The sequence below is a fragment of the Rhinichthys klamathensis genome, unplaced genomic scaffold, assembly GCF_029890125.1.
Source record: "Rhinichthys klamathensis goyatoka isolate OS25496 unplaced genomic scaffold, OSU_Roscu_1.1 h1tg000174l_1, whole genome shotgun sequence".
Taxonomy (NCBI): domain Eukaryota; kingdom Metazoa; phylum Chordata; class Actinopteri; order Cypriniformes; family Leuciscidae; genus Rhinichthys; species Rhinichthys klamathensis.
The window spans coordinates 910,253-937,653 of NW_026606704.1; the positions used below are offsets into that span (position 1 = coordinate 910,253).

Consider the following 27,401-nt stretch of genomic DNA (forward strand, 5'->3'; position numbering starts at 1 on the left):
ACTAAAATAAGGGAATTAGGCAGGTAGCAGAAGGCAAGCAAACTGTGTTGTGTTGCAAAGCTCTTGCAAATAATAATCAGAAGCAGAATGCAGCGCTGCGGGGAGAAATGCATTTCAACTCAGAAGCAGATAGGTGATAGGTGACTATAAACCACCTTGGGTGTTTGTAGAACCGTCAACATGAAACAACATTAGCAACCTTTTCCTTTCTGTATTAACTACTGGCACGATTTTAAAATGACTGCACTACCTATACAGTTACCTAAACAATAAGGCCCGAATATGCTAATAAACACACACCTGTGACCACATGTTCTGTTTCAATGTGCCACGTTCCTACAGCATGTTGACTGTAAACTATAAACAGCTGCAATTATTAATGTAATTTACCATACTGTTATTGGTCTTATCCATGCAATGCAAAAATCACTATTATTGAAAGGCCTCTCATGGCGTATCGCTTTATTTGCTTTGAAAAAGGTTTGGTTGTTCATTTTAATTTTAAAGGGTTAATTTTTGGTTCACCCAAAAATGAAAATTCTGTCATCAAATACTCGCCCTCATGTCATTCCAAAGCCGTAAGACTTAAGTTCATCTCCGAAACACAAATGAAGATATTTTAATGAAATCTGAGAGATTTTTGTCCCTCCATTGACAGTCTATGTAACTACCACCTTGATGCTTCAAAAAGTTCATCAGAAATATCTCAGATTTCATTAAAATATCTTCATTTGTTTTCAAAAGATAAACTAGAGTCTTACGGGTTTGGGACGACATGAGGGTGAGTAATTGATGACAATTTTTTGTCCAATCCCTTTAAGGTGTTATTGTAATTATACATTTAATCACTGAGATATTAATTAACTACATGTACTTACTACATGGTTAGGGTTAGTTGCTTGCAATTATGCATAATCTACTATTACTATGGTACTGTAAGTACATGTAAGATGAATAACACTGTGTTTTTTGAATTACACTCAAATTACACTTGAAACTATTCCCAAACATTTCTGCTTGCTTAACTTGCTTTTCTTCTGGCTTAAATTAATCGGTCTAATAATTGCTCACAACACAAAGGACATTAAGGACATATCTGAACTAGACACCATTTTTGGTGTCATTTATTACCAGGGAAGTAGATCTTTTCACTCTCTATTTATAGCTTCACCTGCACTGGTTACTTTCCCATTCCACTGTGCCTGAATCCCAGTGGCTGGCTTTGGGAAGAGGGTTGAAAACTAGCTTAAATATGCTTATCCGCTTGTGAGTTTAAGACGGCCTTAAATATTAGGGATCAGATAAAAGAAAAAGGGCAGCACAGCAAATCTTTAAAAAGCTCAATGCATGTATACCTGGTTTCCAAGGTAGAACTGATGTGGAGAAAAAACAATGAAAAGACAAACATTAGTAAATATCAGTTCACTTAACAATGAATTCTTTTGAAATCAAAAGAAGAAGAAAAAATCCCCAAAAGGTCCTATCCAGCTTGTCTCCAGAGTGGCACAGTTACAGGCTTCTAGCCAGTCAGAAGAACTGCGTTTTTATGAACACCTTTATTATTCCCTCAGATTATGGGCAGTAATAGAACGGCTGACCGTGACCAAACGGTATGGGATCTGTTTATTAAGAGTGTCGGAGAGAAGTGGACCGGGGGAAAACCCTCACACTTGAGAGACTGAGAAATGCAACGGCACATAAAAATGTCATGAAGTCATTCTCTTTGGCATCAACAGCGTCGGGACAAAGAGGTTTGTCTTGGGGACTAGTTTTAACGCGGGCCTGAGGAACACTGCCAACTTTCCAGTATTCATTTTTCCATCAAAACATTCCTTATATCGGCTTTCATACAAGGAATAGGCCTTTTCATTTGAATACAGCCAATGTACGACTGAGCTTCACTATAATGTTTACATCCAATTATTATAGGATTTTTTCTAGCATTGGGGTAACTGCTGTTTTGACTTCTAGTTTTTCACGAAAACTAGATCACTTTGTTGTAAAATTATAGTTAAGTTAATTAACAATCAATATATTTCATTCACTAACTTATTTTCACAGCCATAGTCCAGTGAACGTTTTGGGGGTCTTGTGAATATTATTTTGAAAGACCAACTTGACTGACACAATGAACAGGTTTCTACATTTGTATTGGCCTAGGGTTCCATACTGAATCAAGTTTCATAAATATAAAGCTTTTTCTTGACTCATCTCCAAAGCATGAGAAACCGGTCACTTACCCGATATTTGTTGGCGCCAATCTGCTCTACTTGGAACCGCTTAGGACACTTGCACTTTGCAACTTGGCGAGTCACCTAAACACACAAAGTCATAAATCAGAGTGTAAACGACTTCATGAAAGGTCATTTGTAACACTTCCAGTTACTAGGTGGAGTTTCCAGAAAGTAAGCTGGTAATGTTTACCTCATCTTCAATTTTGTCAGCATCGGTTAAGGGTTTGTAAGCGTCTTTGTTGGGATGTAAAGCAGCCACAAACTCATAGTAGTCAATGTAACCATCGCCGTCCCGATCAAAGATGTCTGCCACGGCGCTCATCTCCAGACGACTGGTGGGAAACTCTACAGGAACAGGGAAGATTGAGGGTAAAGCCCGAAAGACTTAAAGAAGACACTGTTTGAAGTCGTTCCTTACTTGAGGACAGGATGCCATCGATGAATTCCTGCCTTGTGACTTTGCCGTCCTGGTCTTTATCAATACGACGGAAGAAATCCATGACGCGTGATTTCTTGTGGTTCATCCAGCGCATGTAGCGTTTCCTCCATACGTCAAAGTCAAAGTTGGCAAACTCTTTCAGCTTAGAGCAGAAGATTGACATAACTGTTACTCAGCGAATCTCCAGGGTTTTTAAATACAATATATATAATTGTTTGGATTTTTACAATTGCACACTAGTTTCTTTTTAATCCACTTGCTGAATGAAAAGTGGCAGTTATCCTGGTAAACACTGTACACAACGCAGCTGTGCTGAAATGTGACGAGTTTGCAGACATGATAAAGACACCTTAATGTAAACATTGTCATAATTCATCAAGGCCACATCACCATTCCTGTTTTCTGTCCACTAGGGGTGTAACGGTTCACAAAATTCACGGTTCGGTTCGATACGATGCACTTGTGTCAAGGTTCGGTACATTTTCGATACAGCAAAAAGAAAGAAATGCCAGAGAAATTTCCATGATTTAATTTTTTTAATTATATTTTTATTAAAGTTAACATCATAAAGTATGATATTTTTTTACTTTGAGCAATGATGGAGCTATACTAAACAGCTCCTTGGACAAAATGAAATGTAATATTGTAGTAGTTATAAACAAAGGTTTATTTTAGTTCAGATTAACATTTGAGGGCAGTAATTGTATTCATAATGTCAAAATAAAACCGACGTGATGTTACTTGAAAGCATTATAGCCTAGGCTACTATTCCTGCCACACTCCCATGGTTACAGTTAGTAGTGTTACTACAGTAAACCCATGGTGAATGCTGCTGATCTGTGGACACTGGATAGTTCATTCATGGCACAATGTTTCTCCTGGTTTCCACGTCAGCGCTGTTTGATCCGTTAATAACGGAGAAATGTGAATGTTTCTCTCTAGATCTCGCAGCGATGTTATTACTTCAGTGGAGAATTAAATTTTTTTCTTTACTGGATTTGGCTGTGTAGTGACAGTGCTGATGATGAAGATCGGCTCGCGCTGCATTGGTCCAAACTGATAAACGGTCCGTCAAACACACAATAACGAGAAGCTCAGTTTCGTTCCGCTTACATTACATTTGCCATTTGATGTTGGGCAATGTTGTGGTCACGCCGGCGTCTCTTACATCATGAGCGCGCTTGCCACGCGTGACGCGCCTACATTTGAAATAACGAAATTTTGTTCGGCAGGAAAAATGGTCCAACCATTCGGTTTAAAAATGCGTACCGAAAACCGAACCGAAAGCCTCGTACCGAACGGTTCAATACGAATACGTGTATCGTTACACCCCTACTGTCCACAAATTTAAGTCAGATTTAAGACTTTTTAAGGACCCACAGGGTGACTACATTTGATATGGCTCAGATCTGAGGTCAGGTGTGCATGTACGACTGACCTCCTCTAGTCTGTCCAGAGCATCGTTGAGCTTCCTTCTCCTGTCCAGAGCCAGAAGCCACACCTGCTGCCACTTACTGACCAGCAGGTTCACTCTGGGGTTCTTCGTCTCGATCTGTGCCTGTGATGCTGCGGCGTACATGATTTGTGTAGGAGATCTCTTTCCTGATGACCAAAAACAAAGGACTTAAACAAACAATCCTGAGAGAGTATGTGATTTTGACACAGCCTAGGTCTTTGTTAGCCTGGATGCCGGCCCGAACCCCGCCCACAAAATTTTTTGGTCGGGAAGTTCGGTCTGGACTCGATCCATTGAGGAGTAATTATGATCGGTTCAGAAATCGTCGGGGCAATCAAATTGCCAGGGCGGGCTTTATACGATGATGGACAGATGATCTGCAGTTACGTAATCATCACGTTATCAAAGAGCGCTTGGGTTGAACTGGTTTCCCTCAGAGATGACTGCCGCTGGAGAACTGAGATGTAGAGATTCTGCATCGCGTCTGTTGTAGAAGAAATCGACAGCGCATTCATTTTAAAAGACGAACAGAGAACTGCAATCAAGGCATTTGTCGATCGGAAAGATGTGTTTGCCGTCCTTCCTACGGGATTCGGCAAAAGTGTATTTTATCAGCTGGCTCAGATGGTCGCTAAGAAGATGGGACGCAATGAAAACCCTGTGGTCGTTGTGGTTTCTCCTTTGGTCGCACTCATGGAGGACCAAGTAAAAGAAGAACACTCATTATTTTACTACTTCTTCCAGCGTGCGTGTAGTTGAGTTCTGTTGACAACTATGCGTAGCTCAACATACGTCACTTACTGCGTTGCTCTGATTGGTTGTAGGTCTATCCAATTGAGTGCAGAGTCTTTTTTTTCCTGGTTCGGTTAAGACACGCCTCATAATCAAAGCCCTATGGAGCAGTATCAGACTCTCATTCTGACTAGAATATGAGTATGATGAAGTCAGGCTAGGTCTTTGTATTCACAAACCCTATCCCAAACTCTTAACGCAACTCCATATTTTCAAACATCAACCCTTACCCCAACGCTGACCCCTCAACCTAAATATCAAACCCTGCTCAAATCATGCTAAAACAATGGCATTGTTCAGGGAAGGCCAGCTTAGCTGCATGCACACTCATAGTAATGAGTATTGTGAAGACCATGTGATGCCTGTGCCAAATTGAATTGAAACACTGGACTGATTGCTGCTGGTACTCACTGACTGATCGTCCTTTGTGTAGAACAGGGATTTGAGACTGCCCCGGGGGGTCTGCTGTGGCTTTTCTTTTATGAGTTTTGGTGATTTTGTCCACATCCGGCTGTTTTCTGGTCATCTCTTCCATGAATGTCTTGTACATAGCAAAGACACAAACAGTTTGTTTCTACAATTCACACTAATAAACCTTTGACTTTTTATGTAATGACGTTATACTGAGCTCTTGATGGTACCTGGTGCTCAGCAATGAGAGACTTGACTTGCTCTAACTCCTGAGGAAGAGGTTCCTTGTCTTTCTCTCCGAGTGTGGTCTCGGCCCATTGGAGCCAGTTCAGGAGGTTCTCCAGCAGTTCTTGAGTGGCCAGCAGATCGGCCAGAGCACTGGAGAGTCTCTGCTGGTGCTGTCGAGCCCAAGCCGTCACCTGACATGGACACAGAGATCTGATAAGCCTACACACACTGTTTGCACCTGGTATTAACCCTCTATGGTATGCATTATGTTCTAACCATGAAATATTTTTTTCAAATAAGTTTTAATTACATGAAATAGCTTCAATCATACAAATAAAATAAAAAGATTTTTTGGGGGTACTTAGGGGAATGCTGTACCACAATAGAAAATGGTTAAAAAAAAATTCTATACAATTATGATTTTCTTGTCCATTTTGTTGCACATTTCTTTTAGAAATTGATAGATGTATATACTTGGAACTCATGCAAACCAAAAATAAGTAGATCCCTATTATTCGGCTAACTCATCCTCACTCTCATCACATGGAAGAGCTAACTCTGCACTCTTCCTATTGCTCTTTCCGTAAAATATTGCTGTATTCAGTTTCTGAAATATAGAAAAATATCTAATTTACTTATCAAAGTTGCTGCAAAACAATCCCCTTAGAGAAGAGATGTTTAGAAATGAGGTTAATAGAGCATTTTCTGGAACTACAATAGGTGTCTTCGTGTGAGGGTGACAGTGGGAAAGATAGTTTTGGAGGGACATTCAAATGTCATGTGACTTAAAAACAGCACATCGTTGGCTACCTTAAGGCCTGCCCTTTTAATTCCCATAAAGCAATACATTGTATTTTTTCTGAATAAGAAGGAAACTAGTAGAAATGAATTGTTGCGGTATGGCAACGCCATACCATAAAGGGTAAAGATGCGTTTTGGCCGATCGGATCACAAGTGGACGACACTAAATACAGGTGTAAACAGGGTCTAAAACGCTTTGAGCTTATCCACCACTTCCAGAGGTAGTGGAAAACGCTTTCGACCGGATTGCTTTCCTAGTGTAAATGCTCATCTGGACGAATGTGTTCTCATCAAATGTATCAGAAACTAGTAGAAATAGACCAACCTCCTCAAAGCGCGCTTTAATGATGGTGTTCCAGTGTTTGATGGTGGTGATGGAGTCTGGGTGGCAGATGGACAGGATCGCCTCTCCCAAGCTGGTGGCTTTATTCAGGCCCAGTCTCTTCTCTTCCAGATTCTTCATAAAGTCCTGCATGTATCAAAAGTTATTCCATTAGTAAGTGGTCATGGTTACACACAGAGAAGCCCTTCACCACCACTATTGCTTCACAATCTGAGGACATGAGTAATTCCTCAGGACGAATGTTGGGCGCAGTTCTCAGTTCTCGCTCGCCATGATCAGTGAAAGTTCAGATGTTGTCCACAATGAAATTGTGCTTCCATTATAATCTAATTACATAATTCAACAAAACTGTCAACACTGCAAGTGATGCCTACAAGACTACGTTATGGGAAATTCAATCGAAATAGTCAGTAAAACAAAAAGTAAAGGCTAATGTAAAGCTATTATAAACCCCAGTCAAAATAAACCTAGAGGAGATTATTAGGATCCCGAAGCAAAGCAGAATATTCATTTTACTGACTGTACATTATTATTCCGCTTATTACACGGCTACTCACCAAATGAAATAAAAATTGCATGAAATATTACGATTATTTTATCATGTGAAAATAACTACCAAGGGGGAAAAAATCAACACACAAAAATTTGACTGCATGCATTACTCATCTCAGATATTGATTTACTTGTTATTTAAAAAACCGATATATATATTCAGTAAAATGTTGCCATCAAGCACTGTTCGTTAGTAACTGATGGTTTTAAACCCCATCATCACCCAGGGTGTTTGCTTCCTCGACTGTGGGCGTGAATAATGTCTCGGGGAACTATTTCCGATCGTGAATATGAGATTACACTACAAGGGAATAAGGGTTGCACTCTTTCCTGGCAAGCAGAAGTTAATAAAGATTTGAAGCCATGTATGGCTTTTGTTACTCAGTTGGACATGGAGAGAGACTGTCAAAATGAACCTGGCTTCACATTATTAGAGCTAATAAAAAAAGAATGTCAAGGTTGTGGAAAACACAGACACACGTTCTGTCTTGGAAAGATTATGATCCCTCTGGCAAACGCAATGCTGTAATGCAGAACAGATAAAAAAGTGCATTTTTTTGTGTGTACTGTTGCCAGTAAATGCTGATATCCGAATGTCATTGAGGTCTTTGAAAGGTAAACATCGCCCTGGTTAAATCGGCTCATGTGATTTGTTTGTGGGGTTGTGGGAAACCTGCCTTGTGCTGCTCGATGAGCGCGCGGAGGGCTTCTTCATCCTCAGGCAGCGCACCGTGAAACCGAAGACTCTGCTCCGCTTCTGCGAGCCACTCCAGTAAAATATGAACGGTGGAGTGAAACTCCTCAGCCTGAGGAACACAGTACAAACGTGCATTCATAAACAACAAATTATAGGTGCCAATAGTTATTGTTTAAAAAAAAAATGTTTTAAAGATTTTTTGGGTAACGTTTAGGGTCCAATTCTCACTGTATTAACTAGTTGCTTTTATCAGCATGCATATTTGGTAACGCTTCCTTTTACAGTACAGTACTTACGTGTACTTACCTAGAAAGTACTGGCTAATATAAGGTAAGTACATGGGTTAGGGGTAGGTTCAGGGTTAGTACCTAGTTATTACCCAGTAATTATAATTACTATAGTAAGTACATAGTAAGTACATGGGTAACAGGACTGCAAAAGGAAGCGTTACCACATATTTCTAGAATTTTTTAGTACTTATAAAGCACATATTAATGCCTTATTCTGCATGATCATATTCTACATCCCTCAATCCACCCAATACCTAAACTTAATAACTTCCGTATTAACTATTAATAAGCAGTCATTAGGAGTTTGAGGCAAAAGTGGTAGTTAATCATAGTGATTTGGACCCTAATCTAATCTAAAGTGTGACCGATTGTTTTCCCATGCCTGATAATCAGCATTTAAAATTCCCTGATATCAGTTTCCCATTTAAAGGAACAGTATGTCTTTGGTTCACTGCAGTTTTAAGCAAGAAAATACTCAGCAATGCTGTCGACTTGTGAATTTACACATGGTTTGTCTTAAAGCGTATTAAAAACACTACTTATAAACAACATTAAAAGCTTGATTTTCACCACAGGGGGACTTTAAATGGAAAGACATTTACATAGAAGGTCCAGTAGCTGGTTTAAATCTAAGGGTCAGAAAGACTAAATGACGTGTTTCAGTGTGAGATGTGGTCGTACCTGACACAGTGCCTGCTCAAGCCGAGTCTGTTTGGACACAGAGAGGCTACACACCGTCTCCCAGCGAGTGCTCAACTCTTGCATCTGAACTTTGACCCAGGAAGAGTCATCGTGGGTGTTCTCGATCAGCTCTCGGGCCGAACGCTTCAAAGCCTGCACGCTGCCGGTCCTCTTGCCCAACTCTTTCTGGAACACCTGTGGTTCACCGGACACACGTTTGATCAAATCACGGTGCCATAGTCAACCAGTGTAACAAAAAGTGTTACCTACGTACCCTAGCTTTCACACACAACACAGTTATTTTCAGGACTGACAACCGCATTCTGGTGTATACTGTCTGTGTGTTCCATGTTTTTTTTTATATATTACAGACATGGAGATATGAGCTGTGTGTCGTCTGAAGCTTTTAGATCCAGTCACTGTTCTGCTCCAGTTTTGTGTTCAATACGTGACTCAAATGCTCCTCTTCTCACCCAGGTATAAAAGCTGCAGTCGGTTAATGAAGATTTGACGGATTGGGAGATTTCTTTAGTTTTATGGACGTCGCGATCTTTGATATTACTTTGGTCACAGTCGTGTGAGTGTGTGTGACTCCCGTTGTGTGTTAGACAGTATTTGAGATGCTACTGTACGCCGCTGTTTGAACGGGACATTTCCAGACTCACACCTGTAAGTAAATGCGGTTGCCAATCCTCAAAACTGACAGAGTAAACGTAGCCAAATATTATTAAAACGTTTATAGAAAAACTGCAATTTTAGATGTTTCTATACACCTTAGTGTTTATTTCAGTGTAGATTATGGAATAAATTTGATTAATTAATTTTTGCTGTTCGGCTAAATTAATACTTTAATTTCTGTTTTGGTGTTTCATATAAAAAATACATTTTTTATTCAACATATTCATCAAACAAATAACACTCCTCATGCAAATATGATACTCTACTGCTAAGTGTAAAACGTAATTCGATTGAAATAAAACATCATTCTATATAAGAACTATATTAACACTTTTCACAATTATTGAATCATATTTATGATCAACTTTCTGGCCACATGTCGTGTGGATTGTTTTACAGAGCTGGCAGCACTGCATTCTGGGATTACATTCACAGCACAGGATACATGAGATGCTGTACTAGCAGCTTTTGCACTGAGAGCATGTCTCTGATGTCATCACTGTCTTAAAAGGTCATCTGTCATCGAACACACTCTTATCAACAGCCAGACTTTAGGACATTTGCACACAACAGCAGTCACGTCAGCGCTAAGTGTAACTGAATATGTTGGCTCTGTGTGTTTTTATGATGTGGTGTATGAAATATGAATCACTGAAGTGATCCTTTCGTGTCTCAAGACTACATAAATGTTGAGATATTTATAGAATGTTGTCAAAAAGCTGGATTTTTTTCAGCTCTAGATTACATCGACAGAAATCAGGCGTTAACAGCACCAAACATAGTCAAAGACTGCTGGTGACCATTTTCTCAGGCCAAGGCTCAAATTATGATCATGAATGAGGTCATCGGTAGCCTCATCAGCTCGAGTGTGCTCTGATCTTGAGTTTGGACTCGCCAGGACTCCCTTCACCCCTAATTGAAACCAGTGGGTTCTGTCATATCACACTCCCTCTGATGAAACTACAGCATAATTATATTTTATTCTTGCCATAAACTCCAAATACAGAACCAAGAGGCTGAAAACACAGGGACTGATATTTTAAGAAAGTTGCTCAATGCTTGAAAAATGCACACACACACACACACACACACACACACGCACACACACCATGGGTTAGATTGGGTTAGACACGCTCTGCTCTTTTGTGTCATGATCATGTGCTGTACCCACCAAGCTATATCCTTGGGTACAACTTATTCATTTTTGTCATCATTGTATTGTAATATTATATCTTTTATCTAGATTTGTACTGTATTTTAGGTTAGGTTTGTTCTGCTGTGTCACGTTACAGTATATTTGATGAGCTCTATATGGATTGATCAATATACGTTTGTAAATATTATTCAATGTTAATATGTTCATCATATAACATTTACATTTTTGTCTGAATAAAGCATTTAAAGCTTTCATATTTGGACAAGGAAGGATTATAAAATGAGTCTAATGACATGCTCTTTAATACAGCCTAATCATATAATAATATATATATCATTACGTTAGATCTTTGTATCTATTTGATTTAATTATTAATTCATTACTTAATATCACATACTGCAGTTCAGTTATGAAGAAGCAGGTTGTGTAAATATAATACTATAATACTAGATCAACAGTCAAACTTTTTCTCAAGAATCCAATTTTCCATACAGAAATAGGTAGATCAGCCTTTTCTAATTATGCTCCTTATGTATGGAATGAGCTTCATATGAACAATCTCTCGCTTTGTTTAAAAACATCTTAAAGTCTGTTTTTATAGAACGGTGTAAATGTTTTAACAGCTGATTAGGATTTGTATTGTTTCTCAGATATGGGTACTTTCGTTTGTTTACTATGTTGTGTTATGTACACTACTTTGTACTTTTTGTTTGTGCGGCCTATCTTGACCTGGACTCCCTGGTAGAAGAGATATTGTATCTATGGACCTTCATGGTAAAATAAAAAAATAAAAAAATCAGTGTAAACTACCTTATGGCTGTCGATGAGGTTCAGGACGAGGTCTATGTCCCCGTGAACCGGCTGATCTTCTGCTAGCTGTGGTTCCACTCTATACAGCCAGTCGATGAGAGCCTGCAGGGCGTCTGTGAACTGACCTGAGAACAGCAGAGCCTCCTCAAGCTTGTTCTGCCTGTACACAACACAGCCCATATGATGTCACATACACATATCCTTCAGTCTGATCACGAATAATGCACAGCTGACAAGGACATTAACTACTGTTTACTCGAAAACATTAAGATTTTAGGTTTCAATTGAAATGCATAAAGAAAAATATGTGTTTTACTGTAAAATAGCACTTTGTGCTGACAAATGCTTGGCAGTAAAGTGAATCACTATTGAGAATAATGAAATTATTCGAATATAGTAACACATTATAGTTTGGTGCAAATGTGCATTATTGTCATAAAATAAACACCCCAAATGAATCTAAAACAGGCTTGATTTTGAAATTGCAAAATATACACTTCCATTTTTTGATGCATGGACCTATTATGCTTTTTCCCATGTTCATCTCTCTTTAGTGTGTAATGTTGCTGTTTGAGCATGAACAATCTCTGAGTTCTTCTCTATATCAGTGTCAGTGTTTCTGAACTCCTGAAACGCCTCCATTGTAGTCTTGAGTCACGAACACGTCACAATATTCCTCATTTTAATCATTCATATGCAGAATAAAGGGGCGGGGCCTGGTTGAGTTAGCTAGTAGTGTGGTAACTGGTGGTTATGGTAAGGGGCGGGACATTTCCCAAACACACTCGAAGCGCTCGACCAATCACAACACACTGATCCAGCCGACCAATCAGAGCACAGTGTGCTTTTCAGAAGGAGGGGCTTCATAGAGACAGGAAGTAAACAGAGCGTTACTGACAGACTGGGAAGAGAGGAGCCGCAACAACGGAGAATATGGGGAAAATAATCTTTATAAATCCTGGTATAATAGTTCTAGTAGAGCCCAAACACAACAAGACTGTAAAAGAGCATAATACAGGCTTTTTAAAAGTGGACGGGGGATAAAAGTAACCAGAACACGTTTGCCTGAAATTCACGTACCTCTCCACAGATTTCCCGCAGACTGTGTCCCATTTGTCCCTGAGCTCACTGAGCATGTCGTCCAGTTTCTGGTTGTCATCTTTCAAAGAAGTCTTGTCCTTCAAAGCTCGGCCCGTGCGACTGGTGGTGTCGTACACTGAATGCTTGCTGCCCAGTGCTTTCTGGAAGTCCTACACAAGACAAACACAGGCGTGAGGTCATTCACATGCAGCTCAAGGGCACACGTCATCCTGTGAGGCCTTCCGGGACGCCTGAGGTCATCAGATCCTGCCAGATATATATGTGACTGACTCATCTGAACATCTGAGACACTGCTGAGCTGTTAATTACACACCGATATGAAGCACTACGGTCACACACTCCTCCGCCCACTCGTGTCCTGCTTTAAACACACTGATGCTGGAGACTGAGGAGCTCGACTTCAGTTTTAAAGCAATTTGAGAAACATTTACTTCCATTATTTGGCATTGTGTGCCATGGAAAGGTGGACCTCTTTAAACCTCTAAAAAAATATCATGTAAAATATCATGGTTATTTCCAAAGAGTGGGGGATTGAATTATACAGGAGCATAACAGGATGACACTTATGACCCACATTCAGTGAGTGAAAAAACACCTGGTATTGTGATTCACACTCTCCGTTAACCAGCACGTCAGACGCTCCACACACACACAGATGGGGGATAAAATCAGAGTAGCTAACGGTGTGAACAGGAAGTCTATATGACCCCCTTTACACCTGGCATTAATATCCATTTTCTTTTCTTTTTTGTGACTGAAGCACAAGCGGTCAGCGCTAAACATAGGTGTAAAAACAGGGGGTTTTATTTGATTCCTTTCTCAGTCGTGAGCTGCATAAAATGGGTTTGTTCATTCAATGTTTGCTCCCATGAAAGTGATGTAAAGTGTGACAAGATCATATTAAACCAGAAAGCTTTCACAGGAGACGGATTTGGAAAGCATGTTAAAGGGTTAGTTCACCCAAAAAAGAAAATGCTGTCATCATTTACTCAATCTCATGTCGTTCCAAACCCACAAGACTTACTTTCTAAACACAAATGAAGATATTTTTAATGAAATCAGATATTTCTGTCCCTCCATTGTAAGTCTATTCACCCAAAACTCTTCTGAAGAGACACGGTCACTTTATACGAAGAGCAGATTTTATTTAGGCTTTTATTCATACTGTATATAAACTATGGTCAGCGAACGTAGATAGAGCACATCAAATATGGCAAACAGAAGCTCATGCATGCTTTCATAGGAGGGACAGAAATCTCTCGGATTTCATTCAAAATATCTTCATTTGTGTTCCCGGAGATGAATGAAAGTCTTATTGATTTGTACCGATATGAGGATGAGTACATTTTTAGATGAACTAACCCTTTACTTGCAGCAACCACTGCATAAACTGCTTAGTCCAGTCTTACAAGTTTACTAGTAAAGTATTTTTAAGACTAGTCATACATTTTAAGTCAGTTACATAAAAACATAGATTGCTCTAATCTGAAGCTAGTTGGCTAGACTAGTTCAGGTGGAAACGGTAATGCGTCTAGACTGAACAGTTGTGTTTGTCTGACTGAAAACACAAGGAGTAAACACTGGGTAGTGGACTGGGGCCAGTCACCTTGTGCTGGGTTAACTGTGTCTTGATCCTGTCTGGATCATTCGCGATCTCCAACTCAGAGTCCAGCGATCTCTCGGACTCTTCCAGCCACTCCATCAGTTTGTTCCAGGTCTCATGGAACTGCAAAAGACAAGAGCACGATAATCCATTTGTGTAGTTAGCCGTATATCATAGCATTTTCTTTTCCCAGCCTAATGCCATACAGTTGCTTTACACCACTGAACCACAGAGGCTTTTTTTTTCCTACTAAACAACTAAATATTCTTTCGTGTCCAACAAGTTTGCTCAGAATCAATTACAGTTGTTTGCATATATATTCACCCCCTCGCCCCAGGACATTTTTTTTATTAGATGTGCCTTTGGCAGCATTTCCAGATGTGTCTGTGTTGATACTGTAGGACTTGTTCCTCGTTCTTATTTGTGAGAGTGATCTTTTTCAAGTCCCCTCATAAATTCTCAATTGGACTGAGATCTGGACTTTGACTTGGCTACTCCAGCAGGACATCAACAGTATTTTTGTTAAGCCATTCCTATAAAGCTCTGGCTTTATTGTTGCATGTCTTACATGGACCATGCAGGGATTTCCCTGTGTTTTCCTACATGTATTTCATCCTGTACCCTCACAAGCCTTTTCACAATCTGCTGCAGAGAAGAATCCCATAGCATGAGGGATCACTGCCATTATCTGCACCAGTGACCATTTAGGTGTGTTATATTAAAGTGTATAAATAATAATAAAAATGATAAATAAATAAAGTAGTATTAAATGTACAGTACTGTGCAAAACTCTTAGGCACGTTAGTATTTTCTCCAAAAAATGGTATTAAAGGGATACTCCACTTTTTTTGGAAATAGGCTAATTTTACAACTCCCCCAGAGTTAAACTCTTGAGTTTTACCGTTTTTGAATCCATTCAGCCGATCTCCGGTTCTGGCGGTACCACTTTTAGCATAGCTTAGCATACATCATTGGAGTGGACAAGACCATTAGCATTTCTAAAAAAAAAAAATGACCAAAGAGTTTCGATATTTTTCCTATTTAATACTTGACTCTTCTGTAGTATCATCGTGCACTAAGACCGACGGAAAATGTAAAGTTGCGATTTTCTAGGCTGATATGGCTAGGAACTATACTCTCATTCCTGCGTAATAATCAAGAAACTTCACTGCCGTACCATGAGTGCAGCAGGCGTAATGATATGACGCAGCGCCTGAAAATAGGCTACCTTCCGTCAACACAACGGAACTATTTTCAGGCGCTGCGTCATATCATTACGCCTGCTGCACTCATGGTACGGCAGTGACGTTTCTTGATTATTACGCAGGAATGAGAGTATAGTTCCTAGCCATATCAGCCTAGAAAATCGCAACTTTACATTTTCCGTCGGTCTTAGTGCACGATGTAACTACAGAAGAGTCAAGTTTTAAATAGGAAAAATATCGAAACTCTTTGGTCATTTTTTTTTTTAGAAATGCTAATGGTCTTGTCCACTTCAATGATGTATGCTAAGCTATGCTAAAAGTGGTACCGCCAGAACCGGAGATCGGCTGAATGGATTCAAAAACGGTAAAACTCAACAGTTTAACTCTGGGGGAGTTGTAAAATTAGCCTATTTCCAAAAAAAGTGGAGTATCCCTTTAAGTCAGTTATTTATGTCTTTTGCTGTAGTGTGTCACTAGGAAATATCAGTTTACATTTCTTGCCATTAATCATAATAATCCATTGAGATTTCTGTATGCACAAGGAGTCTGACAACAGCCGGTATGATCTGATCTCACCATCATCGAGACTGTGAGTGTTTACATGAAGAAACAGAACAAACTGAGACAGACTAAATCCAGAAGAACTGCGGGAACGTCTCCGAGATGCTTGAAGAAAACTTCCTGCAAAGCTACCTGAAAACCTCTGTGCAAGTGTACCTGGACAAAAGCTGTTTCAAACACAAAGGGTGCTCACACCAAATACTGATTTGATTTAGTTAATAGAAGTTAATGATTTATGATTGTATTTTTTAATGCATCCTATTCCTCACTTTACAGAAAGTGCCTACAACGTTTCACAGTACTGTAGCTTTGCTGATAGGTTTCTTCAAGCGTCTTGGAGACATTTCTGCAGTTCTTCTGGATTTAGTCTGTCTCGGTTTTGCCTTTTCAGTTTCTTCATGTAATATCACCATGATGGTGAGATCAGATCTCCCATGTGGAGCATTGGCTGTTGTCAGACTCCTTGTGCATGCAAAAATCTCACTGGATTATTACATGAATGTTTGGAAATGTAAAATGATATTTCTTACTGACACACTACAGCAAAAGATATGAATAAATGACTCAAAACCATTTTTATGGGGGCGGGAGATGGTATATTAACGTGCCTGAGACTTTTGCACAGTACTGTATATAATGTGTGTAATGTTGTAAAATAGTATTAAAAAAAGATATGAAATGGTAAAAATAAATTAAAAATAATAATTGTTTAAAAGCACTTTGTAGAGATCTGTTTTAACTTTAACATTAAAGAGACTCGCTTTGACGATCAGTGGGGAAAAAAAGTCCAGTTAAGTCCACCGTGATTCAGCCTCTACTCTAGTGACGGCATGCTCTTCTGCACGAGTTACACGGGGGATTCAGCGCACCTGTTTGGCCCGTTTCCTGGCGTCGTCCAGCTGGCGTCCTCTCTCCACCGAGCGCTGAACCACCTTCTCCCAGCGGCCCTGAACGCTCAGCAGGAGGTTCTTGATCAACACCACATCTTGTTTCTGACTGAAGTACTTCAGGTGTGTTCCGGTCTTATCCAGCTCGATGATTTGATCCCGATGAGAGTTCACCTCAATCACAAACACCTGCAGAAATCCAGCAGATCCATTTAAGGAGACATAATTATGGAAATGGACTATTTCTATCAAATGCAACAACATGGCTCATAAGTCACAATGAAACCGAAGCGACAGATCTTTTCTATGTTATGATGTACATCTGTTTAACTGTAAAAAAAGTAAGGCGGGGACCGGTTGTTGATTGGATGTGGCACTCATCAGTGTATGCAGATGAGCGTGAGTCTGCATGGGCGGAGTTTGAGCACACTTAGGCCTTGTCCACACGGACACGGGTATTTTAATAACCGGAGTTTTTCCTCCTGCGTTTAAAAAAAAAATCCTGTCCACACGAAAATGCAAAAACACGCTATCAAGCGCATGCCACACCAGAAGGTGGCGATATAACCCTAACCGTAAAGCCACGTTGGCCAATCAGAAGCCTAACAAAAAGTTATTACTGGTTTCCGGTAGGCGGATAATGACGCACAATCTGACGTCAAACACAGCGGATAACGGCGCACTCTGACGTCAAACACAGCGGATAACGGCGCACACTGACGTCAAACACAGCGGATAACGGCGCACACTGACGTCAAACACAGCGGATAACGGCGCAATCTGACGTCAAACACAGCGGATAACGGCGCAATCTGACGTCAAACACAGCGGATAACGGCGCACACTGACGTCAAACACAGCGGATAACGGCGCACACTGACGTCAAACACAGCGGATAACGGCGCACTCTGACGTCAAACACAGCGGATAACGGCGCAATCTGACGTCAAACACAGCGGATAACGGCGCAATCTGACGTCAAACACAGCGGATAACGGCGCACACTGACGTCAAACACAGCGGATAACGGCGCACACTGACGTCAAACACAGCGGATAACGGCGCAATCTGACGTCAAACACAGCGGATAACGGCGCAATCTGACGTCAAACACAGCGGATAACGGCGCAATCTGACGTCAAACACAGCGGATAACGGCGCACTCTGACGTCAAACACAGCGGATAACGGCGCACTCTGACGTCAAACACAGCGGATAACGGCGCAATCTGACGTCAAACACAGCGGATAACGGCGCAATCTGACGTCAAACACAGCGGATAACGGCGCACTCTGACGTCAAACACAGCGGATAACGGCGCACTCTGACGTCAAACACAGCGGATAACGGCGCACACTGACGTCAAACACAGCGGATAACGGCGCACACTGACGTCAAACACAGCGGATAACGGCGCACACTGACGTCAAACACAGCGGATAACGGCGCACACTGACGTCAAACACAGCGGATAACGGCGCACACTGACGTCAAACACAGCGGATAACGGCGCACACTGACGTCAAACACAGCGGATAACAGCGCACTCTGACGTCAAACACAGCGGATAACGGCGCACACTGACGTCAAACACAGCGGATAACGGCGCACACTGACGTAAAACACAGCGGATAACGGCGCACTCTGACGTCAAACACAGCGGATAACGGCGCACTCTGACGTCAAACACAGCGGATAACGGCGCACACTGACGTCAAACACAGCGGATAACGGCGCACACTGACGTCAAACACAGCGGATAACGGCGCACTCTGACGTCAAACACAGCGGATAACGGCGCACACTGACGTCAAACACAGCGGATAACGGCGCACACTGACGTCAAACACAGCGGATAACGGCGCACACTGACGTCAAACACAGCGGATAACGGCGCACTCTGACGTCAAACACAGCGGATAACGGCGCACACTGACGTCAAACACAGCGGATAACGGCGCACTCTGACGTCAAACACAGCGGATAACGGCGCACTCTGACGTCAAACACAGCGGATAACGGCGCACACTGACGTCAAACACAGCGGATAACGGCGCACACTGACGTCAAACACAGCGGATAACGGCGCACACTGACGTCAAACACAGCGGATAACGGCGCACACTGACGTCAAACACAGCGGATAACGGCGCACACTGACGTCAAACACAGCGGATAACGGCGCACACTGACGTCAAACACAGCGGATAACGGCGCACTCTGACGTCAAACACAGCGGATAACGGCGCACACTGACGTCAAACACAGCGGATAACGGCGCAATCTGACGTCAAACACAGCGGATAACGGCGCACACTGACGTCAAACACAGCGGATAACGGCGCACACTCTGACGTCGCAAGGCAAAACCCCCGGTTTTACTGTCTACACGACAACACAGTAACCGGCGTTTCTGAAAATCCTCACCCAGGCAGGGGTTTTCAAAAATGTTCGGTTTCAGTGCGTTTTCGTGTGGACGAACGGCCGAACCGCGTAACAAAAGTCACGGTTATAAAAATACCCATGTCCGTGTGGACAACGCCTAAGGGTACGATTACACGACAACGATGTACTTCGTTGTGTTTTCCGGCTACAGACGAGATTCACACGGATCAGCGAAAATCAGTAAAATCGCTGTGTTCTGCTTTTAAGCCAGTAGTTGGCGATGTCACTTTGTAAAGAAAAACTACGTGCCTAAAGACAAAACACGTAAAACGCGTTACGTCACCGTTTCCACAAATTCAAGTTGCACTTTGAAACCTGTTTTCAAAAGATTTTGTTTTAAGGCCCCCAAAATACAGTTAAATAAACGGCCAAAATGCATAAAAAGTCCATTTTTAGTTGAAAATGGTTTTGTGTAAACGGGCCCTAAATCATTATAGAGTCTTGCATTCGTCATCAGAGAGAAAGAGAAGTCTGTCATTTCACTAGAAGATCCAGTTATCAAATTTCTATTTAAAATCATTTAAGGTCAAAACATTTTTTAAATGAAACGTATGCATGGTCGATAACATGCATTTAGAAAATAGATTTGTGTATTGACATCAAGTGTAATATGTCAGAGAGCACTGACCTTATGCTCGTCTATCTGGAACATGATGGTCTCGAGGATGAGAGAGGCAGGAGATATCATAGTGAGCGTCTGTTCGGCCTGGGTCAGCCAGTTGATGAAATCCTGCAGTGAGTTATGGAAGTCTGTGGCCATCGCCAGAGCTTCCTCCAGTTTCACCTATGGGCAATCAAACACACACACACATTAAAGAGGAACTATTGTGCTTGTTTCCATGTTCATCTTTCTACAGTTTGTAATGTTGCTGTTTGAGCATGAAAAACCTCCAGTTCTCCTCTATATCAGTGTCAGTGTTTCTGAACTCCTGAAACGCCTCCATTGTAGTCTTGAGTTTCTTCCGGGAACGAACACGTCACAATATTCCTCATTATAATAATTCATACACAGAATAAAGGGGCGGGGCCTGGTTGAGTTAGTTAGTAGTGTGTTAAACTGGTGGTTATGGTAAGGGGCGGGACATTTCCCAAACACACTCAAAGAGCTTAACCAATCACAACACACTGCTCCAGCCGACCAATCAGAGCACAGCATGCTTTTCAGAAGGAGGGGCTTCATAGAGACAGGAAGTAAACAGAGCGTTACTGACAGACTGGGAAGAGAGGAGCCGCAACAATGGAGAATATGAGGGAAATAATCAACATTCAAGCAGGAAAACCTGTTCTAGTAGAGCCTGAAAACAACACCAAGACTTAAAACAAATCCTTGTATTTCAGTTTTAATGTACAGGGAGAACTATAAGTCATTCGTAGGTTGACATCCTTGAGCTCTTTCACAGCATTAGTGTTTGTTTAAGCGGCCTGACAATAACCCTTGTTAGGCTTTTTGTAGAGAATAGACCGGTTTTACAATAGAGGATGAGGGTGGAGGACTGTTTGGGAAACGTGTTTGAAAAGCAATGCTTACTAAGGCAAGTTAGTAACAAGATATAGCAAGACACCTCTTGAAATTTTGTGAAATATGATGTTAACTATTGGAGCATTTCCCTCCATTATCCTCGTGTCACTGATAGGCAGAGGAGGATACGAGACAGGAACTGCAATGATCTCATCAACACCAACAGCATGTGACTCAGCGTGTGTAATGTGATGTCTGGTTAGCATCACATGTCAGGGGGTATTTTGGTGAAAGCTGCAAACTTTAAAGGATGACATCACTATGTTACAGATGACAAGAACTTGTGTGGTCAAATTCCTGTTGTAAACAGACGTCTTTGCCAATCCCAAGATTCAACACAGCAAAATGACCCAAATTAAAATTTACATTAATCAGTCCGTGAACAGCCAGATCTGATTTGGATATTTTAGAAGCCTTTTGTTTTCCATCGAATATATGCTAATTTTGAACTTTGAGAAATAGTACACCCAAAAACTGAACATGTGCTCATCACTTACTCACCCATGCTATATTATTTAGCATTTACTCGCCTGTATGTTATAATATTAGTTCATGCGTTCATGACCTCAAGGCTAGATTATTGTAATGCTCTACTGGGTGGTTGCCCTGCACGCTTAATAAACAAACTCCAGCTAGTTCAAAACGCAGCAGCTCGAGTTCTTACCAGAACCAGGGAGTATGACCATATTAGCCCGGTTCTGTCAACACTGCATTGGCTCCCTATTAAACATCGTATAAATTTTAAAATATTGTTGATTACCTACAAAGCACTAAATGGTTTAGCTCCGCTGTGCTTGAGCGAGCTCTTAACGCATTATAGTCCTTCACGTCTATTGCGATCTCAAAACTCCGGCCAGTTGATAAAACCTAGAATATCTAAATCGACTGCAGGCGGGAGATCCTTTTCCTATTTAGCACCAACACTTTGGAACAGTCTTCCTACCATTGTCCGGGAAGCAGACACACTCTGTCAGTTCAAAGCTAGACTAAAAACACATCTCTTTGACCTAGCATACACATAATACATTATAGACTTCTATAATTCAATGTTAGGCTGCATAGATTAGGTCAGCCGGAACTGAGAACACTTCCCTTAAATCCAGATGTACTCATTACATCATAAGAAGAATGGCATCTACGCTAACTTTAGTGTCTTTGTTTATCCCGAGGTTTTCCTGCAGCCTGCCGGATCCAGGCCGTGTCCAGATCTGACGAAGGAGATTCGCCTGGACCCGATGACAATGCAGTGCTGAAGTGTCAACTATCCTCTCCCTATGGAGGATCCCTTTCCCACTCTACAGATAAAGCGTTGTTGAAAATCCGGCTCGCGTACCCCGAAGTGATAAAATAAAACAAAATTCTTTATCAAATGTATAGGCAAGAAAAGTAGTTTGTTTAGGCATGGTTTGTAGGGAAATTACAAACCTGCGCACACATATTCAAACGAATATAACTATGGAATCAATTTTTAATGCGCATGTGAACGCCATCAGGTCACAGGTTCGCGTTTAAAGTATGTTTAGAGAGAACGCCGTCGTCTTAGTGGCCTCTAATGTAATAAATGATAATTTTGCTGGAAGTGAATCAATCAAAACCAACTTTAGCCGGAAATAACATTACTCAAAAATCGCTATAAAGCCAAAACAATCTCTGTTACCGTAAATTGTATGTTTATCTCTGTAAAGCTGCTTTGAAACAATCTCCATTGTTAAAAGCGCTATATAAATGAAGATGACTTGACTTGACACAAGTCTTATTTTTACTGTACCTTACTTTTTTAAAGCTGTGTTTATGGTGTTTTTGGTCTATTTTATAACATGTCTTTATTGTATGGAAAAGAGTGAATATTCTTTAATACTTTTGAGTGGCACAGAAGAAAAAAAAACAAATCATGCAGGTTTGGAACGACGACAATGGTGAGCAAATGATGACAGAATTTTTTTTGGCTCAACCATTCTCTTATTCCACCTTTTTTTTCAGACCACAGACAACTCGACTTTGTTCTGCACTGATTTATAACTCACTTTGGGCATGCGCTCAAGTGAAAACACATCAAAGCACAACAGCTCACAGATCTGATATCACAGCTATACTTTAAACCAATAGCCCACTGATGATGATGATGAAGATGAGTCAAACTGACAGGAAGAACACAGAGTACAGTGAGTAAATCAGACTCTTCTCACCTTCCTCTCCATCACTTTGGCCTGAACACACTCCCACTTGTCCTGCAGGTTGCGTAGGTCCAGTTCAGTGGTGCTGTCCTGACCCTCAGGGGTCAAGGCCAAAATCTGCTGTCCTCGCTGAAGAAGTTGCTTGTATATTTCCTCCTTCACTTCCAATGTACTGCAGAGCTCCTACAAACACACAGAGACATCGTGTTCACAGATAACCTGACATAAGATCACTATTCAAAGAGTGTACTATACATATATTCTTTATATATCAGCAGAAATAAGAGTGTGGGAAATCTAAAAATCCCATTAAAACATTCCTTTTTTTTTCAAGTTGTGTTTTCATCCCCATGTTAGACTAAAACTATTTAAAGGGATAGTTCACTTTAAAATTAATTTTTGGTATGTTTTAGCTTACCTCAAGGGCATCCAAGATGTAGGTGTCTTTGTTTCCGCAGTAGTTTCAATTTTGATATTTTTAGGTCAAAGCGTTCTTGTCTGTCAGTCATATAATGCAGGTCTATGGTCACCTCCTCAAAGAGCATGCACAGAGAAGTCCAAATTAAACATGATTTAATGACTCGTAAATGTAAGTACACATTGATGGCCTAAGACACGAAACGAGCGGTTTGTGTGAGAAAACGAACAGTATTTATATCGTTTTTATCTCTTGTAAACACAGCCACGTCCAAGTGATCTGAGGGCGCCGGCGCTTCGGTCTGTGCGTTACAAGAGGTAAAAACTATATAAATACTGTTCGTTTTCTCACACAAACCGCTCGTTTCGTGTCTTAGGCCATCAATGTGTACTTACATTTACGAGTCATTAAATCATGTTTAATTTGGACTTCTCTGTGCATGCTCTTTGAGGTGGTGACCATAGACCTGCATTATATGACTGACAGACAAGAACGGTTTGACCTAAAAATATCAAAATTGAAACTACTGCGGAAACAAAGACACCTACATCTTGGATGCCCTTGAGGTAAGCTAAAACATACCAAAAATTAATTTCAAAGTGAACTATCCCTTTAAGACTTTTTTTCTTCTATGCAACACAAAATGAGATTTTGGAGATTTCACAGAATCTCCTAGCGGTTCTTTTCCATACAAAGAAATCATTGACCAGTCCAGCTCCAAAAAGAATCATACATTTCATAAAACTCACACTCTATATTTCAATATTCATATATTGCTTTTGTTATTGTTAGAGCTCAATTCTGGTCACTATATGCTTCTGTGCATTATACATGCTGTATTAAGAAAAACATCAAGTCATGTTGGTTTGTATTGTCATGAGCATGAGTAAATGATGATAAAATGTTCAATTTGGGGAGAATGATTCCTCTAAACAAGGCTTTTATGATAAACATTATCTAATAGCAAACTGTTTTCAATAACAAATCCATCAATCTATGAATTATAAAAGAAACATTGAGTCCGTTATCTGTTCCAAGCTTGCCATGCGTGTGCAGATCTGTTGTAGAGTTAAACTCATACCAGATGGGTGTTGAGCTGCTCTCGGGCCGTGTCTGGTAATCCTCCCAGGGCTTTTGATGCTAACAGCTGACGCTCCGTGACTTTCAGCCACTGCTGCATGTCTTCAATCTCACCATGGAAACCTTGAGCCTAGAAAGCAGATCAGCCAGCGTCACAACAATAGAGTTCACACATTCATTACCACCACTGGAAGAGCCGAGGCGCAGATTAATGAGCGCAGATTATTAGCCTTAAAAATGGCCAGTTTGTAGGAATTCTGAAACAAGAACAATGGTGTCTGGAGAGAAAGACTCAACACAATCAATCCTTTAACAGAATGTTTCGGGTGGAAATCAATGGAGCAGGAGTGCAAAAATATAAATTGTAAGCAAAAAAGTTAGTTACACTTTATTTCGATAGTCCACTTTAGACATTCTACTAATATAAGTAACTTTTCAACTACATGTCAACTAACTCTCATTAGAGTATTAGTAGACTGTCTGGTTATGGTTAGGTGTTAGGGTTCGGGTTAGTAGAATAGGTTGACGTGTAGTTGCCAATAGTCAGTGGAATGTCTGTTGGAGGACCAACACAATAAAGAGTTAGCAGATATTAAGACAGTCTACTACTAATACTCTAATGACTGCTAGTTGACATGTAGTTGCAAAGTTACTTATAGTTAGTAGAATGTCTAAAGTGGACTATCGAAATAAAGTGTTAAAGGTGCTCTATGTAACTTTTAGCGGCCTCTAGTGGTGATGTTTCAGATTGCAACCAAATTTTACAAGAGCGCTCGTGCTCGAACTCATAGACAATACCGTCTATTACGCAAATACCTCGGCGAATACTAGACGGATTCGGCGAGCACCGAGCTCGTTGGGACCATCTAGTCGAGCTGAAAAGAACCATATAAGTTCCATAGTTTTTGGTGGTGTTTTCGCGGAGATATTAGCAGAAAACCATCGGGCGCGCTGCAAAATTGCGGACGCCGGTGACGTCACGATCTTTGAAGAAAATCGCTCGTATCTCTGGAACCCAAAGACCCAGAGAGCTCAAATTCGGGGGAGGAGGTCCCAGGGGAACCCTTGCCCGAACGCTAGAGTGGCAGGCCTCGGGGATGCCCCCTACCGGATCGCCGTTCGCTGGGACCCCCGATTTCGAACAGCTATAACTCGGGGAGCCGGGCGAGTTGGACCTCGGGGGTGGGCTCGTTCGAAAGGCCCCGTCCAGCACTACGAACGATTAGAGTCTTGGGAATATTGATCAAAGATTGACTGAGATATAAGCCGAAAAACGTACGTGCGCCTTTAACCGGACGTAACTCCCTGACCGTCTACAATAGACTGTATATAAGGAGAGAGGCTCGGGAGCGCGCATGCACGTCACATCCGTTAGATTTCGCGGTAAATCCGACCCGGAGACTTCACATAGAAATAGGAATACTGGCCTTCAGAGGTAATAGCAAAACTCGACAAGTGGATCATTTTAATGTGTGATTACAACCCCTTCACACACAGGCAATAAAAAAGGATTCATTTTAGTAGAAAAGTTACATAGAGCACCTTTAACACAATTTTTTTGCAATTTATTAAAACTAGGGCTGTCAAAATTAACGTGTTAACGCATGTAGGGGTGTGCGATATGACGGTTTTTGATCGTGGACGATTAAAATGTCTCCACGATCTGCTTTTGAAGAAATATCGTAGTATCGTGCATTTTATCAGTTGCAGTTCTGGCGCCGAACTCCGTCTCAACATACAACAAATGTTAACGCAGAGGAACGGGACACTGCAGTTCACAGAAGTTCATTATTTGCATGTGCTTTAAAGCCTTGCTGGTTAAACATGTAATTCACGTGCTGATGCGCTGTTCTGACGCGTGCTTTCTGAGCGCATACACCCGAAGCACACGGGCACTAAAAGCCTGTCTAACAGCGTCTGTTTACTGGACTACGTTATAAGTTATCTTTCGAGTCTTATTGCGCTAATATTGTCAAATACACACAAGGTTTACATAAACAAAGTTGGTTATGTCTAAAGTGAAAGCAAACAGGAAAAAAATGAGAGAAAATCTGCTTGTCAAATGCGTGTATATTAGACGCGTCGCGTGCAGCTCTTAAAGCGACAGTAGCCAGTTAGTAAACAAGCTGCCTCTTGTCCTTAAAGAGATAGTTCACCCAAAAATAAAAAAAATTCTGTCATTATTTACTCACTCTAATGTGTTCCAAACCTGTATTAATTTCTTTCTTCTGTTAAAAATTAAAGTTATTTGGAAGAATGTGGCTTACCAAACAGTTGCTGGTCCCCATTGACTTCCATAGTAGGAAAACATATACTATGGAAGTCACTGGAGTACAGCAACTGTTTGGTTAGCCACATTCGTCCAAATAACTTATTTTCAACAGAAGAAAGAAACTTATTCGGGTTTAAAACAACTTGAGAGAGTAAATGATGACAATTAAAATGTTTGGGAAAACTATCCCTTTAATGTTAATAAAACAACAAAACACAAAGAGGAAATCACTCACTGCTCTTGACTGAGAACTTTAGTAGTAGCTTTAATAATAATCAATGTATAATTTATACAGTGAAGTCTATGTTGTGTTTTATTTTCGTATTTGTTCATTTAGCCTAATTACTTTCTTCAATGCTACGTTAAATACCCCTACTGTAGCTGAAAAAATAAAGCACTGTTTATTTCATTTGTATATTAAGTTGTGTATGCTTAATGTGTATCTTTGTTCCTAATTCTTAATAACAAAGAAAATAATGATAAAGATTTTTATCTTCACCACTTTGGCCTAAATGTCTGCCATTCTTTTTTCTTTTGTTACCTATAAGGCTTTTTTTTTAAATAGGGA

General features: G+C 40.8%; 1 protein-coding gene across 5 annotated transcripts in view; it reads right to left on the reverse strand.

Annotated features, from left to right (window-relative positions):
• The window catches only part of dst (dystonin), a 243,432-nt gene that overhangs the window by 15,225 nt on the left and 200,806 nt on the right, over positions 1 to 27,401 (reverse strand). For 4 of the 5 annotated variants that reach the window (XM_056260164.1, XM_056260166.1, XM_056260165.1 and 1 more), the window contains 9 exons: positions 24,563 to 24,691; positions 23,076 to 23,246; positions 19,999 to 20,154; positions 16,908 to 17,114; positions 14,276 to 14,395; positions 12,649 to 12,818; positions 11,569 to 11,728; positions 8,925 to 9,119; positions 7,867 to 8,062 (listed from right to left, as the gene is read on the reverse strand). In XM_056260164.1, the coding sequence (XP_056116139.1) occupies positions 7,898 to 8,062; positions 8,925 to 9,119; positions 11,569 to 11,728; positions 12,649 to 12,818; positions 14,276 to 14,395; positions 16,908 to 17,114; positions 19,999 to 20,154; positions 23,076 to 23,246; positions 24,563 to 24,691 (1,473 nt within the window). In that variant the 3' untranslated portion in view covers positions 7,867 to 7,897. Of the gene's footprint in view, positions 1 to 1,355; positions 1,374 to 2,240; positions 2,316 to 2,424; positions 2,580 to 2,652; positions 2,816 to 4,111; positions 4,276 to 5,332; positions 5,463 to 5,562; positions 5,752 to 6,686; positions 6,831 to 7,866; positions 8,063 to 8,924; positions 9,120 to 11,568; positions 11,729 to 12,648; positions 12,819 to 14,275; positions 14,396 to 16,907; positions 17,115 to 19,998; positions 20,155 to 23,075; positions 23,247 to 24,562; positions 24,692 to 27,401 lie in introns of those variants that run through there. The other variant, XM_056260168.1, reaches the window with a different exon arrangement.